Here is an 18374-nt window from a genome sequence, read left to right as displayed (position 1 = left end):
ACCCAAAAAACAAATTAAAACTAGTTCAGTAAATGGGAAGATTTTTGATGATAAGGCTCTGCTAGTGGAAAATTTGAGGCCAAAACTAAATAAAAGGCAAACAGAAATTCAAAGGCCCGATTTATTAGTATAGAATGTTCACAGCAAATATTGTCAGCCAATCAAATATCATATGTCACTAAGGCTGGTTCTCAAAGGCACCATCAAATTTGGAACAATGGGGTGCCTATTACCAAACCACATGCCTTTTTTGAAATAGCCTGCTACAGTCAGCAGGTCTTGAAATTGGGGTTTTTACACATTTAATGTTACATACATGAAGAGTAAACAAAAAAGGATGGACTAAGACCCAACAATCAAGTAAGTCTCTAAATCCAATCACATATACATACTTGAAAAGGAAATTCAAGATAAAGTAATCAAAAAAGCTAATTAAACCAGTAACCGAGAGTGAATGCTGAAGCGACACTCAAACTAAGTTGCATGTCTAGGGAGGTGTCTGCAAGCAACCAATGTGGAGGCTGGGATTGGTGATCTTCTTTCGGTCTCTTCACCTTCAGATGGGTATTTATTATCTTCAGCATCCATCCAAGTTGTAGAAGCACAAAGTCACTAGAAAACTTCACGTCATTCCAAGCTCAGTCTACAGTGCTTGACGATTTCATTAGATAAGATTGGTCATTGACCTAAACGTTTATTTACCTAAGATGCTGTATATAAAATGCAGTGTAACAATAAAATAAAGAACAAAAGCATTGTTTAATATTAAGACATTGCTGGCTCTTTCTGTGCCACAGTAGTGCTTTGTCTCTGGTCTAACAATACATGAGGTAGTCTTTGCATGAAAACACATCTTTAGATCTTATACAGTAACACGCCAAACAGTAGGAGAAGCTCTTACAAAAATTAGTTTCCAGCCCCAGGTTACTCTGATGTTGGCCTAGCTCAATTCCAAGAGCACTGCTGCCTGGCTGGACAGCTTTCCGAGAAAACTTCACCCTTGGAAGGTTCAAGTGTTACACTAAATTATACGGCAACATCATATGGAGGGTGGTAAAAGCTATTTTTCCTTCTTGTTCATCATAATATGGCCATTCTTCTGGTGGCCAAAATGCTCGTTTCCGGCATTTGGGCATTCCTGGTACTTGTGATGTCTCTTCCGAGAGATCCTAACTATACATCTCTTCAAGAGGAAGACAAGTAACAGAGTCAAAAGAGCAGTGACACTCAGGACATCAAAGAGATAATATTGATAGTCATAAAGGCTGTAGGCCACAGGGCGCAAGTGTGGCGCATCCCCGTGCCTCAGGAGGTATTCAATCCAGTAGACAGTCTCATTCAAGGGATGCAGAGGACGATCTTGAAGAATCAGTGACATACGCATCGCTGTCTTCTTATAGCTGTTAAAACACAATTAACATATTAAAATACAGATTATGGTGTGTATCATTTTTAACTCTAGATTATATAAATAGTATTTTCCGAAACTGACTAGATTGATTCCATCATTAAGGTTTTGACTAAGTTTTACAGCCAGATGCCCTTCCCGACACACACCTCTTTATTTATCTGAGCTTGGGACCGGCACCAAGTTGGGCTGGTTTGCCATCCTGGTGGCTTGGGATAAAAGACCACTCTCCCCTGGTGCCTGCTTTTTGCTGATGACATTATATTGTCTAGCATCAGAAAAGAAGATCTGCAGAGAGAGTTGAAAGAAAAGCTTTGGATGATAGAGGGTTGAAGACAGAATATATGGAGGTTTAAGGATAATCAAGATTCAGAAGAAAGCTGTTGAAAAGAGTGGACGTAGGGAGAGATATTGAAAACAGTGGATGCATTTAAATATCTAGGATCAGAGGTAGGCAGAGATAACCCAGAGTGCAGTATGGATAGAGCAAAACAGGTGTCAGAAGTATTGTGTGATTGAAGAATTAAGGTGAAGGTTAAAGGTAAGGTTTTTATAAGACAACGGTAAGACCAGCAATGATGTATGGAACTGAGACATGGACAGTAAAGGAAGTGCAGGAGGAGAGGTGGCAAAAATTAGAATGTAGAGATGGATGTGTGGATTTACAAAAAAGGACAGAACAAGAAATGAGACAATCAGAGGTACAACAAAAGTGGGAGAGAGATCTAAGAAAGTACAGGAAAGCAGGTTCAAGTGGTATGGACATGTGATGAGGAAGGACAATGAATATGTAGGCAAAAGAGTGATGGGAATGGAAGTACAGTGGGAAGAGAAATGGATGGATAAAGTAAAAGAAGATCTGAAGGAAATGGGCTTGACTGGGGAGGGGGTGCGAGACCAAGCTGTTTAGAGAAGGTTGATCACTCACCTCAACCCCACACAGAAGTGAAAAAAAGAGGAGGAGGAGGAAGAAAAAAAAAGACAATTATGTAAACAGTATTGTTCCCTGAAGGAAACTTCACTGGCTCCAGCATCCACAAAGAACACAAAAATGGTATAAAGCAAAATTGTTACACTAAGTGTAAAATACAGAACTATATACATTAAGAAATACTGTTTCTGTATTTCTTTTTATTAAGTATAGGCAAGAATATGGTAAGGAATCAAGCAGGATAGAAACATTGGAGGGAGTGTAGTAGAATATCCTGTGGCAAAAGGATAGCTTTCAAGATAGCAGTAATAATATTCAAGACTAGCAAAATACCAAAACAAAATAATTGTTTTGTCACTGTTGTGAGTGATGAGTGTTGCTGTCATATATATATATATATATATATATATATATGTATATATATACACACATATACACACATACACACATATATATACATATACACACATATATATACACACACACACACACATATATATCTACATATATACACATACATACATACAAATACATATATATATATATATATATATATACACACATACATACACACACATATATAAACATATATATATATACATACATATCTACATATATACACACACAGCTATTTCAGATCAGTGCAATACGCTGCTTGTTAAAACGGATAACTCCGCTCTTACGTGCAAGTCTGCGTGGATATTATGAACTATCATATTTGTTCAAGTTCTATTTAAATTTTAAATAGAAGGAATTTTTATTTAGTCGACAGAAATATCTTTGGTAGGAATGGTAAAACAGACAGGAATATTATTCCTGAATAAATCAACTCAAACCTTAAACAACTTATAATATTTTGCTCTCCATAAAAATATATCCTGTCTAAATTATACAAGTTAGAAATAAAGTAAACGTTAAAAGAACAAACATTCAAATTTCTTTACTCTTATGTAATTTTATATAAAAAATAAACTTAGATTTTAAATATCCCAAAAGATTTTGCTCTCCATAAAAATATATCCTGTCAAAATTATACAAATTCAAATATGAACATGCTGCATAACAAAACCTGGAAATATAAATAAAATGTGTTCCTTTCAGCAATAACAAATCAAATCATTCAGTTGTCTTTGCTCATATGTCATTTTAGAGCTGGACGCCTGGCATCTTTTTTTGGCCACAGGTTCGTTTCTGTTTGGTGTGAGGTTCTGTGTTGTGGAGATTCTCAGGATGGATTGCAGGTGCTCATCAGTGAGGCGACTCCTGTGTGCTGTTTTGTTAGTCTTTATCACTGAGAAGAGCTTCTCACACAGATATGTGCTACCAAACATGCACAAGGTTCGAGCCGCATGTAGACGGACTTTTTTTGTTCTTCAAAGTCACCAAAGCGCCGTGCAAACTCAGTGCGCTCAGTTTATCAGCAAAGTGCGTATTTGGGAACACCGTAGTGACGACTTGGTTTAACATTACTTGGCAACAGGGAAAGTGGGGCAAGTTGCATTTGTGTCTCCCATAAAAGCAGCTTCACTTGAAATCACTTTGTGATTGTGCACGGGTAAAACGTCCGCTGAAGTGTCAGATTCTTATTTAATTATTCTGCTTTCTGTATCTTCTGCATTGCATTCAGGTTACCCTGATGTTTTGTCTCATAGTGCCGTCTTAGATTAAATTCTGTAATTACAGCCACATTAGCTCCACAAATGAGACACACGGGTTCAGTAAACATATACTCAGCCTCCCATCGGTTTTAAAGGCTCTATTTTCAGAATCAACTTTTCTCTTCAGCATCGTGTGAGCTAGCTTCGCAATAACTTGCAGCATCATAAGCTAGACTTGATTAACGCGTAAGTGTTGGCAAGGCAGCTGAAGCGCTGCATTATGGGATCTGTAGTTTATTGTGTTACCAGCGCTTCATATACCGGGCCATTAATAACAATAATACAGTATATAAAATGATCTCGGGCGGATATAATTACACGCCGGGCGGATGTGGCCCGAGTTTGACACATATGGACTAAATAGAACTTGAAAAGATATATTTTTCAAATGTGATCGCGCAATTCAGATAGAGTTGACGCACTACAGCCTGCATGCCTCAATAAGTCATCCTCCCTCGCTCTTACTTTTTACCGTTCATCTAATGAATACACTGAGTATGGCTTTACCAAAACAATCATTGATGGCGAATAAAGTATCCATTATTCGAGTATGTAGATCGGGATATATATATACATATATATATACCAGCGTATCGCAGCGGAGAGTAGTGTGTTAAAAAGCTAGAAAAGAAAAGGGAACATTTTAAAAATAACGTAACATGACTGTCAATATACAGTATTTGTTTTGTGAGTGTTACTGAGTGTTGCTGTCATCAAGGATTTGATTATCATTATTTCTTTCAATCAGGTTCGTATTTGTAGGATGTGTTGTGTTCAAGTTACATTCCGTGTTTGTCAATCGTTGTAAAGATGACAGGTTTCATTCATCGATTCGTTTCTTACTGCATCAATAAACAGCTCGTCTTCTTCTTTATCTGAGACCTGACACACTGCATGCACGGGTTTTTTACACTGTCTTCCTTTAGCGGGACATTGACTTTTCCACCGTGTGCTTTGTTTCCACAGTAGCTGGATTTATGAATATGCTTATCAGGCGCTTCATATTTTTGCTGCCTTTTCAATTGTGTAATTCGGTTTTGTTCAGCCTTTTGGAACTGTTGCTTTTATCTGTGCACTGCGTCAGTTCACGTGAGCCGCTCGGTGTACATGCATCGAAGGTTCCCAGCTGTGCTGGTGCCATCTCGTGCTATGTCCATGGCTGTATTTAATGTTACCTTAGTCCTGGCACTTAAAACTTTCTCTCGCAGTTTCGCTGAGTTTGTGTCAAACACCACCCTGACCATCTCATCTTCCTCTCCATAAGCACAGTCCTTCACCCGTGAATATTTAGTGGGAGTTTGCTATTGGATTGCCGCTGACGGACGGCCTTATATGGGCAGGCACTAAATTACAAACGCCAGCGACAGCCTGTCTATGAACTTAATTTAAAGTGTAGGTTTACATCGTGCTTTGTTTCCGAAGTAGCAGAACTCATGAATATGGTTGTATATGTCACTTTCTCGCTTCTTATTGTTTCGCTGCCTTCTCAATTATATAATGCATGTTTTCTTCAGAGCTTTTTTGAGGTCTTCCTGGTTTTCTATGTACTGCGTGATTACGTGGGAGGCATGATGATGTCACACGAAACTCCGCCCCCACGGCGTTCAAGCTCATCTCCATTACAGTAAATGGAGAAAAACTGCTTCCATTTTTGACCATTACACATAGAATTTCGAAATGAAACCTGCCCAACTTTTGTAAGGAAGCTGTAAGGAATGAACCTGCCAAATTTCAGCCTTCCACCCACACGGGAAGTTGGAGAGAGAGAGAGAGAGTGTGTGAGTGTGAGTGTGAGTGTGAGTGAGTGCTTTGCCTTTTATTAGTATAGATGATAGTTAGACCAGCATTGCCATATAGTCCAGAAACCTGAGGAACTAAAAGGGAGACTGAAACAAGGAACATTCAAGACACAAAACTGCTTCAGTTGATGCCTGGGGTGAGCAAAAACAGATTGAACAGTACATTAGGAGAAGCAGAAGAAATTCCAAGGGATATGGTGGGAGATGACAGAGAGAAGGCTAACAGTGGGCTGGACATGTATGGAAACAAGAGGAAAACAGTATGCTAAGGAGAATATTGAATATGGAGTTGCCAGGAGAAAGAAGGAGAGGCAGATGTGGTAAAGAACAATATCAGCAGATTTGGTGTTTGATGGAGATAGGCCAACATAGAAAGCAATGTAAGGAGAGATACAAAATACTTCCATTGTGGAGACCCTGGATAAGGAAAAGTCAGAAAGAAAGAAGAAAATAAAGAAATATTGGTGCTGTGTGTTTATTATAACTGGCTAAGGTGAAAATGGACATAATATGAGTAGACATTAAATATTTTGTTGGCCGAAAAAAAAACTATAGCACCTCTTAGCACATTATGATGGTGGCTGAAGGCGCTCAAGGACAACATCTTATGTCCAGGAAAAGAAAAAAAAAATGCCATGTTGTGATTGCAGACCTTTTGGAAGGTCACAAGGACTGCTTTTTGCTGCAAGTTTGGCTCACATGGGTAATTAAACTCTGGAACTTTCCTCATACTGTAGATGTTTCATACATAACAGCACCATGAGACTTTGTTTTATGTTTATACTTCTATGCATTTGTCCAAGTCTATACACATTTGCTTTTCACTTTTCTCAGTGTATAACTCACAATATTCATGACTCAGGCACATTGGGTAATGTATTTATTTTGAATCTGTTCAATGGAATATTTTTGTTTGTTTGTTTAAGCTTTTCATTAATGGTTACTTCCCAAAAGGTTTTTTGAAACACTGAATCTGATTATTGCACGAGTTTCATCACAGAATTTGTCAACAGCTAGTAATGGCGCACTGCATGAATACACTTGACTTGAGCATTCATAGTTTTCATACTCTCTCTGTACGTTTAGCATTCGTTTGCTCAGAGGTTGATGCACTACCTGTTTCCTGAGCAGCTCTTCTTTTCTCCACCCTAGTGGGCCGTTTCTTCCCAACTTTTGTCGGGATCTATTCACATTAAAACTGATTAGGTCAGTGTTTTTGTTGTCTTCAATCTGCCTCAAGAATGATTTAAGATATAAAGAGGCAGGGGAAGTTACAGCAAAGGTGGTAGGGATGAGAACCCGTACACATGCGAAAGTTGATTTTATAATAAAATAAAATAAAAATTAAAAAAAAAAAGGAATAACCTTGCAGGTCAATCATCACCCCGAAAGTGGATAGTGGATGTCACATAGTATATGTGTACCAAATTTCAAGTCAATAGGTGAAACGGTTTGTGAGCTACAGGTGATTTAAAATCCTGGACAGACAAACAGCCAGCCGCTTTTTCTTACCATTTTTTTTTCGTTGACACTGCCTTGTTGCGTCATCATCGTCATTATGGTTGGCATGGTATGTGGTCTTGGAAGTTACATGGTTCACATCATCAACACTTCTACAATAACCAGTGTGTCAGATATGTCACTCTCAGATTTTTTGGATATCAACAAAAAACCTACCTTTGTGCTTGTGTTACTTATGCCTTTAGGATTTCCTGCTTCTGACTTTTACTTTGATTTCTCTAAGATAATTGGATTTAGATTTGGGTTACATTTGATAGGACCAATCTTTGATTTCAGTTTTCTCTTCATTTACATTTTCTCTCTTGGACCCCTTGAAACATGGCAGCCTTTCATACACTAGACTCACATTATTTATCGCAAAGTAACTGGACACAGTACAGGTAAACAGTCTTGACACGATAAGATTCTTATATGTATCTTTGTGATTAAAGCTTTTGGGACAAGCTGTCCATTAGAGAATTTAGCCTGTTGATAGTAAGCCTGCATAATTGAGGTAAATACAGGATACCTGGTATGGGTAGGTTACTACTTCTTTACCATAAGTTTAGTGGTTGAGGAATGATGCCTCCAATAGTGAGCCGCGTGGTATGAAGGAGCACACTGTTGGGAAGTGACAATATCTAAGGTGTGTCATCCTTCATTGTCTACGGGATACCAAGAAAGATCCATTTGATCTGTTCAAGAAAAAGGTAGGTCCTTAGGAGTGATAGCATGTGCAGGCATCTCTTATAATAAAATGTTTAGTTGTGAGTATGATTGGGAGGGTTCCTGGAAAAAAATCTATGTGGTTAATGGGAAAACAAGCATACTTCAAACTTAGAGCAACCAGCCAGGATCTGAACCCAAGGAGTTGGGTTGATGGAGCAGTAGTTCTAATTACTCCTCCACCCACTAACTAATGTGCTATGCTAACATATCTGTGTACAAAATGGACACACTTTTTTTTGATACACATTGTCACATATGCACACGAGAGGGTCACCTTCTGGGCTCACCTAAGGTATGTGGTACCACCCTAGAACAAGAGGGGGCACGGTCGCTAACAGTTTCAACTCCTTTTTCGCTTCACAGCACTAGGGAGCCACCCCTTGAAGGCAACGGTGTCAGGGAAGCCCCTCCCCTTCCAGTTCAGAAGGTTGCATCTCATTTGGACAGGAGTGTCCAACTGATAGGAACTCCTCCAAGCCTGACCTACCCAGAAATGCCAGTAGATGGCAATAAGAAGCAACTGCCTACTTTTGTTAACGCCATGATGCGCTTGTTACTTTTTTTTTTTTTTGTGTAGATTAAAAGGGGGATTGACCAGCTGGAACTCCAACTATATTGGGACTCGCTCTACCTATAGTAGGCTGCATAAATATACAGATTAGTCGAAATGTTCTGATTATGACTGTATAATCAGCTTTATTCGTGACTAAGTATAGACAATACTCGCCTTGATTTCATTATTGTGTTCTTTCAATTATTTTTTATTTTTCTTCCTTTAGCCATTATAGCTACATCTTTTCCAGGTTCCCAAAGTTCCCAAAATCGATCAGCTACCGAGCTACTGAGTTGGCAAAGTAGGATCCAGCAGGATTAAAACTCGTAATAAAAGAAAATTTCTCAGTCCAAAAAGTTTGTTTTAAAAGTCTTGTGAAAATGTAAAAAGGAACAAATAATGGATATTCAGAAAAAAAGTTATTACACAGGCAGAATAAAAGTCAAAAAGGGAAAAAAGGTTTAATCTCTGTTTTGTTAACTTTCTTAGCTTTCTCCTGTTAAACGTCAATTACTTTCTAAACTTCAAGGTTGTTACTTTTCTATGGTAATCCTACATAGGCTTCACCTTAGTACCTCAGTATGTTCAATGCATTCTGTACAGTTTGAAACTGTGTGCCCTCCATGCCTTACCAACTGCAAGCAAAATGACAAGAAATAATTAGAATATTTCATATTAAATTTAGCTTGGGAGGGTTATAGAAGGACCTCCCATTGACTATGCACTAATATATAAGCAAATATCCATCCATTATCCAACCCGCTATATCCTAACTACAGGGTCACGAGGGTCTGCTGGAGCCAATCCCAGCCAGCACAGGGCACAAGGCAGGAAACAAACCCCGGGCAGGGTGCCAGCCCACCACAGAAACATTTTAACATAACAAAGAAAATTCTTCTATCAATCTAACATAACCTAACAAATGGCTTTTATAGCCATAGTTCCAAAAAAACTGAAAGAACACTTAAGTCTGAAATTTGATAGAACACTAAAATAGTCTGAGGTTATCTACCTATCGTTACATGCCTGTCTATGTTAGGATGCAAGGTTCTGGACATGATTACTCAAACATGAAGCACTCAATCAAAATAAAAGCTGGCATGTCTTTGGGGGAAAAAAAAAAAAAGATGACAATTTTGATTTTTGCACACATTTGTGTTCCAACTGCAACAAAACTGGGGAAACTTTAACAAGATTCCATTTAACTCCACACGAAGAGAGCAATACTATCGGGATTCCTTTTTTATTCCTCTACCAAGGTTAGAAGACCTGCTTTTTAATTTTGTAAAACACCATTGAACAAATAAAGTGCTGTCCATCACTTAAATTACCATATTTTTATGTTAATACAGTGTTATAAATGTAAATAATGCTAATAGTTTAAATAATCATTCCCACCCAAAATATGAAGGTGTCTTATACTGACAGTCAGTCTTAATTTGTTTTACCTGGGATCCTCAATGACTGTACGAATAGCTTGGTAGAAGCTGTTTGCTGTCAGTGTTCTCCAGTCCACCTTAACTCCCATACCCTTGGCTTGGACCCGTGTAACAATGTCATACTGATCGCCATAGAAGGGGATGCCAACAACTGGAACCCCTTGGAAGATAGCCTCATAGACTCCATTTAAGCCACAGTGGCTTACAAATGCTCGTACATTGGGATGTCCTGTGAAGGAGAAAAACAAAATTGGCTGCAAGAGTTTTTAAGATGATATTTCATGTGTATCCTGAACTAAGAATGCTTTATCTCAAACATAAACCTGTCTTCCAAAGAGAGAAAAAAATATGTAGAAAAAGGCTTTTGGCAATGTACCTTATTGTGACACAATGGTTAACACTTCTGTCCCACAGCTCTGAAACCCAGACTGATCAATACCGATATGGTGATTTCATTTCCCCCTCATGTTTGCATCGGCCTTATTTCTAGGATTTACAGGTTAGGTAAATGAGTGACTCTAAACTGGCCCAATATGAGCGTCGGTAGATTTGTCCATGATTATACCCTATGATAGATTGTCACTTCACCCACAACAGATTCTTGTTTTATGCCTGATGCTGCCGAGAAAGGTTTTTGAATCTCTACAGCATTGAACTTGATAAAACAAGTTAGTGTTTTTTTTTTTGAAGCAGAGAAAAGGATATTATACTTTACAAAAACGTACTTCTTGAAATTGTACATTTTTATGGTGGCAGCCCATACATCAATTAGGCTGATTAAACTGTGCAGGTTGTGGAAAATGAAAATAAGCAAATAATATAAATTTGGCACCTTTTGACTTGCTAAATATCATATTTCAAACTACTTTGCACATTCTGTCATATGAAAAAAGAAATCTTTACTAGACCAGGTTCTTATCAGCTCGCTATGCCTTTAAATACCCTAATTTCCCAGTTACCAAACCTGCTAAATCCAGTTCAGAATCCGAGCCGATCCCACGAGGTGGCAGTCAGATTTACACAGTATGAGGTTTGTTAAGAGATGGCTCTGCTGCAGCAGGATATTTAGACCTCCTTTCATTTGCTAGAATAGCTCAGCAAGGAACCACTCGCCTGAACATTTTGAAACGCTGCAGCAGAGCAGGTGCTACAAACATTTACAACACTTGAAAGCCAGGCTATTGTGGCTATTGAAAGGCGATAGAAATGCACTTACCTAGGAGGTCATTCTGAGGCAGCCAGCCCATGATGCGGGTGTTACTGCCCAGACTGTTAGGTATGTCTCCAGAATACCTGCAAGAAAACAGGGGGATGCAATATAAAGACATGCAGTCTACAACCATTACATAGACAGACCTCTCTATGATGTTTATCCAAGGTGTAGCACTAAATGTTTGGCAGAACAGGACCTTCACTACACAGCACTGGGTACAGGAAATAATTTAAAAGCACTGGCAATGAACCTTTAAAGTAAACTTAAAAAAAATCATTACGAAAGACCTTTAATGTGGAATGCATTTATAGTTTTGGCAACTTTTAATGTGTAGACCTGATCAGAAAATGCAGTGCTTACCTCCAGATGACTCTCTGTGGGAGTCGAGAGAAGGCAGCCGCCATAATTTCTGCCAAATTCTTTGGAAGTGTCTGTATGCCAATGCCAAAGGACACCACAACAACACCATCCTTGGCAGCTTCTACCCAGGAGTGGAGCTCCTAGAAGAAAAAGGTAGAGAACTTTTGAAGCCAACACACACACAGCATTCACAACCTCTTCCACACACCATGCTGGGGTAGTGTGGGCAGTTCCTCACACACCTAACATTCAGGAGCACCACATTTTCTTAACATGTCAGAATTGTATTAACTGACCAATCTAACGCTTTTGGAGTTGTCTGTAAAACAGATACCTGTATGAATTCCCCTCAGCTTACATATATAACTGTCCCATTGGCCTCACCATTTCTAAAGAGGGTGTAGAGCCATTATTGTGTCCAGGATTTTTTCCACCAGATCTGCTGGTGTGGCTTTCTATGCAATCAGACTCATTTGTATTATTGTCATTAATATGTTATATGTTATTATACGGAGGCTACCATCCACTTTTATCTTTTCACTCACATAACAGAGTACAGGATACCCACAATGCAATTTCGACCTTCAGCCAAATGTCTTCTCAATGTAATGGAATTCAGAATCACAGCAAGGGGGACACAGCGCTTTATTACTTCCACATCGCACACTTCATAAGACCTCATTGTGTCTTGAACACAATTATGTGGTGAAATGGCTTAACTGCATATTGCAAGATTATCAGAGGGAATCAAGCCAAGGTTTGCCAGATACCCTACTTTGCATTGTACATAAAATGAACAGGAAAAGGAGTTCTCCTCCCTAGACTGCGACCCTGATGTGGTGGAGGAGCTTGCCGAATTCAATGATTCTTTGAAATACATTTTTTTGGAGCTGTGTGCTATCTAAAGTGTTATTCATGACTAGCTTGGAGCCAAAAACCTGCATAAAATTAAATTCAAAGCAAAACTTAAGAATTTCTCTTCTCAAAAATATGGTGTCTCGGCAAACTTTGTGCCATTGCTACCGGAAGAAACGTGTTTAAATTTATATAGAAAATACCTTTTTTATATCACCATGAACCTTCACCTCATCAGCAACATGGACTGGGATTTTTTTTTGGGTTGGTGTTACATACATGATTGGATTAGCAAGGCCCCCAAATTTTTACTGTGCATGTTATCAACCAATTATGCAAACATGGGGCTCTCTCGTTTCATTTGTTTTTTACCCCTGTCACCCCTATACATGTCTGACCCACCTAACACACAAACCAAAACAAAACTGTCTGACAGTGACAGCAAAATTTTCACAAGCGCTATCACCTTTCCAAAAAACAGTCCCCATTCCCCCTCCATTTTAATCTGGACTCTCTTTCTTAGAAATGTACAGGTTGCAATGGATTGCTGGGTATTGCCAAATCCTAAGAAAGCAACACCCCTTGCTTTCCACTTCAAAAAAAACTTTAAAAACCCAGAAAGAAATATTTTTTTCATAGAGTTTTGCTATTGTAAAATTCCACATACAACAAATTTTAAATTCATCTTCAGAGAAAAATAAATAAATGCAAAACTATGGGCATTCAACAAATAAGACTCTTTGGATGATTTGAATTATATATAAGTGTATATACTGAGACCCATAAGTGACTCAAGCCAATAAGGTGATGCAGAGGTGCAGATAGTGAGTCTATATTACAAGGGGAAGAGGGGGTGGGGGTTTGGGGGTCATTTGCAATGCTATTGGAGTATCAGGCATGAGAAAGACACATCTAGACATACTAGACGCTCATCAGAGAATTGCTGCTTCAAGTAATCAAGGGGAGCCAGTAGAGGCAATTTGAAAATAAAATTAGTCACAAGAGATGCATGGGGTGTGGCAGGTATTTCATCTCTCAGGTGGCTTGGAAACCCTGAAAGTTACCTTGAAGGAGCAGACAGGATAGTCTAGATAGATCAATTCAACATATTTCACCAGGAAGAGCGGACAGAAAATGAATGAGTTATAGCTCACAAAACATACTCAAGTGCTATGCTAAAACCATTAAAAAAGTCAAGCACTTCATGAATAATGGAAGACATCTACCATAATTGCATTACTGAGGCCATATGTATTTTAATACAATTGTGCTTATCATCATGCCAGAGACTGGCAACATGTTGCAAGTTGTTTGGACATACAACTAAATACTTCACTGTATTCTGTACATATGACAATACTGCACTATTACTACACCACTATTATTACTGCTTTAGTATTTTCTGGTATATACGGACAGTTTCAGAACTTGTCCTCCTCAAGTCAAAATATACCAACAATGCCCACTGCTTCCAAACACTCACCTCAGGAAGGGGTTTTGCAGGCTCAGTAAGGATACCCCCCACAAACTTGACATTTGGAAGAGAAGGTCGAGAGAAATCCAAGGAATGATCCAAGGTAAGAAGAAAGAGCCCTGTCTGACGAATCAGGTCCATCATGCTCTTTTGAGAGGTGCCGTTCACATCATGCTTCCTCATCACTGCCTCATAGTCAGGAAAGATAAACCAGTGGGTGGCAATTCGGCTCACTACATACACTAGCACGTTCCAGATCCGATCTGTTAAACACATACGATCCGAGTTCTGAGAGTTAAATTCGGGCACGTATGCCAGTGGGGATGGAGCACCAATCTCAGCTGGGAACCAGTGACCTGTAGAAAGGAGCATGTAAGGAACATGAAGAAAATTTGCAACAATATAACCACACATTTCATTGGGGTCCAACACCAGAAGATCAAAGGACTCTGCATTTAGTCGAGAAAGAAGGTCTTGGTTGGCAGCTATCATGCCACAGTTTTCAATGTATCGCTCCAGGATTGTAAACAGTTCTAGAGAGGTCATGTGACCAGCAAAAATATGTTTGAGCTTCTCCTGAAGGAAATCAGACCATTCAGGTCCAGATAAAATGCCATTGTACTTTTGGGTCTTGAATGACATGGAGATCGAGGTCTTGCGTCCCTCATGGAGTAAGAAGACAACTTCATGTTCTCTTGTCGTTAGTGTCTCTGCAATTCGACCAAAAATAAGAAGATGACTTTCAAACAGTGGAGGAGGAATCACCAATATTTTGGCAGGTGAGCAGAAGTTTATTGTGAAGACCAAAACAAACAAGATTTGAACTTTCATGTCTGAAATAGAAAAAAACAAAACAGTGTAGTCAGTTATGAACCAATTTGCTTTTTGAATCAAAAGGATTTCACCCACAAGGTGATCATGTGTAATAAACACTATAATATTCGTTTTAAATCTTAAAAGAAGTTAAATGGAACAAGTGAGTGTATAGCAATGTGTTATTTGGGGGCAAGATTAAAAAAAACAGACTGCTTCATTCTTCAGTGAATGAAGTTGAAATTATGATTAATCATGACCTGGATGTTTATTACCTTTTCTGAATCTGACCAACTGTACGGTGTTCCTGGCATCATATATTATATATTTCATACCAAGCAAGCATTGTTAACTCCTAGAAACGTATATTTACAATTGAAGTACACTGTTTAATTCAAGAGAAAAAATATATACAGACTACAGTCTTTCATGACTCAGTATTAATAAGTCTGGTTTAGCATGGGTTAAAACATTCCACCTAAGTAGCTTTCTCTGGATAGGAACATCAACTCTAACATACTTTCAAAAATTCACTTCTTCCATTATTGGGTCACAGGCACTCAGAATCTAGTCTGGAAGCCCATCAGAGGTCTCAAATATGCTGGCCAATTTTAGCCAACAAGAACATAACAGACTTTTACCTATCCATCAGAATGATGGAAACAATCCATGTTTTAGAGTCTTGGTGACAGCATAGGGCACAGGGCAGGAACCAGACCCGCTGAGGCACCAATCATGTGTTCACACTCCTTCTTTCTTATACAATACTCATTTAGAGTCAGGAGTTAACATAGTGTCCACTTACTTTAGACATGGGGTGAATTATAATATTTAGATTCAGAGAAAACCATTGTGGATATAGGGAAAACATGTAAACCTCACTCTGCGCTTATGGCCAAAGTCTCAAGGCGCTCCAACCACTGTAAGACAGAACCACCATTTCAAAACCCTGGTCAATAAATGTACCCCATAACTGTTCCTGAACTAAGAAGACCAGTTGATGCTAATAAAAAGGGACTGTCATTATGGATAATCAAAGACATATAAAGGTGGCATTATATTAAAGCCTGGCTACTTCTACCTTATGCATAATTGTTCAAGATTTGTAATTTTATTAGAAATATTTTGCATCTCTTTTCAAAACCTATCCTTTAAAGTTTATAATGCTCACAGTCAATAACTTGATAATCACCAAAAACCAAGAAATCAATTAGGAAAGTCACAAACCATAAAGCCTGAAAAACATTACTGGAAGATGTTCACTACATTACAGCCACCATGATATTACTATATTAAAAAAAAAAAAAAAGTATAGAAATGTTTTTTATTTTACGCCTGGTAACAACAATGCCCTAAACCTAGGATATGTGCCATACTCTTCTGGTCAATTATGGATGCATTCCAGAATGCTCCATACAACAAATCGGTATACAGTATGTTCTACAATAAATTAGTGGAGAAGTTTAAAAAAAAAAAAAAAAACACTGGAGTGGTGCCGGATTGAGTAGCAGAGTAACAATATAGTCAGACAGTTCGGTCTGAATGGATAATCTTGAAAGAAAGCATTACCAAGCATCATGAAATTAAGACAAATACTGGGATAGATGTCTGGTCTTTAGATGCACCATTGTGACCTTCATCACTTCACATATCAAATTCAAATATATGTGTGTGTGAGAGAGATTTATTTTATATATATATATATATATATATATATATATATATATATATATATATATATACATATACATACACACACACACACACACACACACACACACACACACACAGTAATCCCTCGCTATATCGCGCTTCCACTTTCGCGGCTTCACTCTATCGGGGATTTTAAATGTAAGCTTATCTAAATATATATCACGGATTTTTCGCTGGTTCGTGGATTTCTGCAGACACTGGGTCTTTTAGTTTATGGTACATGCTTCCTCAGTTTGTTTGCCCTGTTGATTTCATACAAGGGACGCTATTGGCGGATGGCTTAGAAGCTACCCAATCAGAGCATGTATTACATATTAACTAAAACTCCTCAATGCTATAAGATATGTTTGCCGTGCGGCGCTTGATTGTTTGCTTGTCTCTGCCTCTATCTCACCTTCTCTGACATTCTCTGCGCCTGACGGAGGGGGTGTGAGCAGAGGTGCTGTTTGCACAGAAGCTGTTTGCCTAGTGGATACGAACGCACTTCTAAGAAATGCCGGCCGCTTTATCGCTGTGCTTCCAAAAGCACACTTATTGATTTTTTGATTGTTTGCTTTAATCTCGCTCTCTCTCTCTCTCTGACATTCTCTGCGCCTGAAGGAGGGGGTGTGAGCAGAGGGGCTGTTTGCACAGAGGCTGTTTGCTTAGAAGATACTGACGCTCCTCTAAAAAATGCCGCGGCAAACTTAAAAGCACAGTATTGATTATTTGATTGTTTGCTTTTCTTTGCGAGCGCTCTCTCTCTCTCTCTCTCTCAGAAATTCTCTGCTCCTGAGAGAAGAAGATATATTTGCATTCTTTTAATTGTGAGAAAGAACTGTCATCTCTGTCTTGTCATGGAGCACAGTTTAAACTTTTGACTAAAGGGTGTTATTTCATGTCTAGAGGGCTCTAATAATGTTAACAGTGTGGGAGAGTTTATAAGGGCTTAAAATATATAAAAATAGCTATACAAACATATGGTTTCTACTCCGTGGATTTTCATCTATCGCGGGGGTTTTGGAACTCAAACCCCACAATCGAGGAGGGATTACTGTATGTATATATATATATATATATTGATACTATCTGTATGTATGGTGTTTGCAGCAATACCTTGAGCAGCCACAAGAGCAGCGACTGTGGGAAATATGCGTCTCAAGTCACATGACTGACGCGGAACGTAGACTTGCTAATGCGACCACACGTACAAATGCTACTAACGCTGAAAGAAATCATGCAAATCGGACACAAAGGACAGATGAAGAACATGAGCTACAGAATGCTACTAAACGCTGGCAGACATTGTGCCAGCCATGCACAAGCGACTGAAGAAGCTCGAGCAGCCGCAAATGCAGCATGGGTTGAAAGAAATCGAGCAGCCCGTGCCTTGCGGTAGCCGAAAAGGTCTATTTTAACCACAAATCAGTGCCATGATAACAAAATCATTTCAAGGAATTAACAAAACAAATAATTTTTTGAAAAAGTATGGATTTCACAAACGTTGAATTTGTTGCCCGATTTGATCGGGCTCCCAGTCACTAATAATAATAATAATAAATATATACACAAAGCAGAGTCGATGTATGTTTGTGTGTCTGCCATACAAGTCTGCACCGGCGTCCGATCGCCACCAAACTGGGCATGGAGTTCCTTTGTGAGCAGGAGGTGGTCATGGGGTAGGTTTGGTTGGGAAAAATGTTTGTGGTCAAGCGCAGGGCACCTTTTCACTGACCCAACGTTCTGCATACGTCCCCGTACTTAAGATGGCCACACGTTGCAACAGACGGTCACCGTAGCACCATCTAGCGGCGACTTTGGTCTCTGTGCGTGAAGAGGAACTGCCGTATACAGTGGTGTGAAAAACTATTTGCCCCCTTCCCGATTTCTTATTCTTTTGCATGTTTGTCACACAAAATGTTTCTGATCATCAAACACATTTAACCATTA

At 38.8% G+C, this 18374-nt stretch overlaps 1 protein-coding gene across 8 annotated transcripts in view; it reads right to left on the bottom strand.

Moving 5' to 3' along the window:
- Positions 1-290: 290 nt before the first annotated feature.
- LOC120538937 (2-hydroxyacylsphingosine 1-beta-galactosyltransferase-like) overlaps positions 291-18374 on the bottom strand; it is a 41311-nt gene continuing 23227 nt past the window's right edge. For all 8 annotated transcript variants that reach the window (XM_039768564.1, XM_039768604.1, XM_039768582.1 and 5 more), the window contains 5 exons: positions 13929-14752; positions 11591-11730; positions 11234-11310; positions 10027-10246; positions 291-1400 (listed from right to left, as the gene is read on the bottom strand). In XM_039768564.1, the coding sequence (XP_039624498.1) occupies positions 1061-1400; positions 10027-10246; positions 11234-11310; positions 11591-11730; positions 13929-14752 (1601 nt within the window). In that variant the 3' untranslated portion in view covers positions 291-1060. The remainder of the gene's footprint in view (positions 1401-10026; positions 10247-11233; positions 11311-11590; positions 11731-13928; positions 14753-18374) is intronic.

The sequence above is a fragment of the Polypterus senegalus genome, chromosome 1, assembly GCF_016835505.1.
Source record: "Polypterus senegalus isolate Bchr_013 chromosome 1, ASM1683550v1, whole genome shotgun sequence".
In the NCBI taxonomy this organism is placed as follows: domain Eukaryota; kingdom Metazoa; phylum Chordata; class Cladistia; order Polypteriformes; family Polypteridae; genus Polypterus; species Polypterus senegalus.
This window is presented reverse-complemented; position numbering and strand designations above follow the sequence as displayed.